Source organism: Sinocyclocheilus rhinocerous, unplaced genomic scaffold, assembly GCF_001515625.1.
Source record: "Sinocyclocheilus rhinocerous isolate Xijiao unplaced genomic scaffold, SAMN03320098_v1.1 scaffold993, whole genome shotgun sequence".
Taxonomy (NCBI): Eukaryota; Metazoa; Chordata; class Actinopteri; order Cypriniformes; family Cyprinidae; genus Sinocyclocheilus; species Sinocyclocheilus rhinocerous.
Window position 1 is genome coordinate 177307 of NW_015639771.1, and position 2328 is coordinate 179634.

Here is a 2328-nt window from a genome sequence, read left to right on the forward strand (position 1 = left end):
GGGTCCTTCATACAGGCCTTTTGTTTGTTTACCACTTCTGTGAACCAAAAGCAAGACTGTTTTACCCACTTAAAAAAAAATCAAAGAAAAGTGAAAGCCCACGGGTACAATAATAGCTTTAAATAGTTTTCAGCAGCATTCTCTAGGGATGATCCTGCCTGGGGAAAAAAAACAAAAAAAAACACCTAATTTGATAAATATGCTCTTTAAACAGCAAATTTCATTTAGCATTATCTTATTAGGAATTCAAACGCAGTCCTCAACTAAATATCCTTCCACTTAACCATACATATTTCACCCTTTCAGGGGGACCACCTACATTCCATTCAAATGCAGTGGGGCTCATTAGCGGTGTGGAGATAATGCAGAGAGTGTGTTTAATGTAAGCACTACTAAATCACTAATTTCCCACAAATAATTCTCCTTGATCTAATCGTAAATTTATGCAGAAGAGAAACCGACGCTCTTAACGTTGCTGGTCAAAGTAAAATAAGCAAGTGCAGAGCATAAATTATGCATGCATGCGCACGTGTGAGTATGTGTATTTGTGTGTGTCCTTCTCATTTCCTTTCATTTACCTGTTTGTTATTGTCTTGCTTTTTTAGTTCAATAAAACGTGGTTGGCTAATTAACCTGCTCCCTAAGAGGGATTAAAATGTGTTTATTTTTCTTTTCATCCTCTTTCTTTCTTTAATTTCAAAGTTATTTTCACCAAATAATGTTCATAGCTATTTCAAACCAAATCTTCTGCACAAATAACCTAATATTAGCACGAAATCAAAGTGTGAGAAGTGCTGTGTGTATTAATGCATGTTACTCCACTGTACCTTTAATTGATCAAGAGCCTTTGGGTTTGGTTTCACGTGGTGCTTTTCACAGCTCTGCTTGTAGGCCAGAATTATATCTGTCAGAGTGAGACTGTCAGCTAAAACAGAACAAATGTAAAACCCACATATTAGAGCCACATCAAGAATATTCCATTTATATTCCATTATATTATTAGCAAAAAGAAAAAAAATGAATTAGCACCATGACATACATGAAGGAAATAATTAAATATTTTATTTACATTAAAGTACATACTGTATATAAGGTTATATAAGGTTCATTAAAAAAAAGATAATTGTGATACATTAAAACAAGAAATTAATACTTTTCTTCATCAAGGACACATTCAATTGATCAAAAGTGACAGTAAAGTCAGTAAATTTTTGCAAAAATATTTTAAATTAATGCTGTTCTTTTGAACATTCTATTAATCAAATAAACCTGGAAAAGCATATCATGTTTCTACAATTGTAAAAATGTCACAATATTATTTTTAATGTATTTTAACCAAATCAATTCAGGATTGGTTAGCATATGGGATTTCTTTCAAAATCATTAAAAAATCCTACAGACCCAAACTGACCATGTCTCACACATAACAAGTGTTGCTTTTGCTGTTGTGACAAATTATGTTACATGAAAAAAAAAACAAGCACAGCTGATCTAAAGAGGCCGTCGGCAACATCAACTCCATCTCACCCTCTTGAAGTTCAGCCCTTCTCTCCACAAAGTCAGACACCATCTGCTCATCTGGGGGAAATGATACACGTTTTTCTCTGCCCTCCTTCAGAGACTGAGATGTTGCCTCTTCCTCTGAGAGCCCTGTCATTCTTCTGCTATGAGCGATGTCCTACAAAGTTGATTAACCAAAATTTCCATCAATATGTAGCTCTGATGTCATGTACTTCTATGTCAGACATCCCATTAGCTCAGACGTCAGTCCTCTGAACTATAAAATCCTTCATATATGATAACATCTCTGGACACATTATCTATCCCTCATTGCTGCAGAAAACAAACCATGAAATGTCCTCCAAAATCTGCTTCTGTGAATTCTTGTGTTGTTATTCTGTAGTCACTAGGCAAAAGGAAACTTAAACTCGCAGCATAGCACTTCTACAAAACAGTTACAGGATACCACATAGTCAATTATTCATAAACTATGTGCCTCTCAACGCTAGTACAGCTCTATATAAGTCAACATCAAATATGCACATGGGGAAACAGAGACTAAAATATTTTTTGAGGGTTACTGTCGTAAATATACCTCACATTAAATGTATAACAGTACACTCTAAAAAAAAATCTGTAATAATAGGGCACATTGTACTGTATTAATATGAAGGAATTTTCCATATTGATTTTTTACAGGTATTTTACTTATGCACTGCATTGTGTTGTGTTTTAGGGTTAACAGAAATGTCTGTAAAATTAATGTATAACGTCCTTGCAGACAATTACAAGCACCCCCCCCCCCAGCACCTTTTTCTTTCTTTTTTA

General features: G+C 34.5%; 1 protein-coding gene across 1 annotated transcript in view; it reads right to left on the bottom strand.

The window, feature by feature from the left end:
- The window catches only part of LOC107751778 (protein phosphatase 1 regulatory subunit 37), a 50506-nt gene extending 48849 nt beyond the window's left edge, over nucleotides 1-1657 (bottom strand). Inside the window, exons 1-2 of the mRNA XM_016567551.1 lie at nucleotides 1528-1657; nucleotides 828-925 (exon numbers count right to left, since the gene is read on the bottom strand). Of these exons, the coding sequence (XP_016423037.1) occupies nucleotides 828-925; nucleotides 1528-1657 (228 nt within the window). The remainder of the gene's footprint in view (nucleotides 1-827; nucleotides 926-1527) is intronic.
- Nucleotides 1658-2328: the final 671 nt, after the last annotated feature.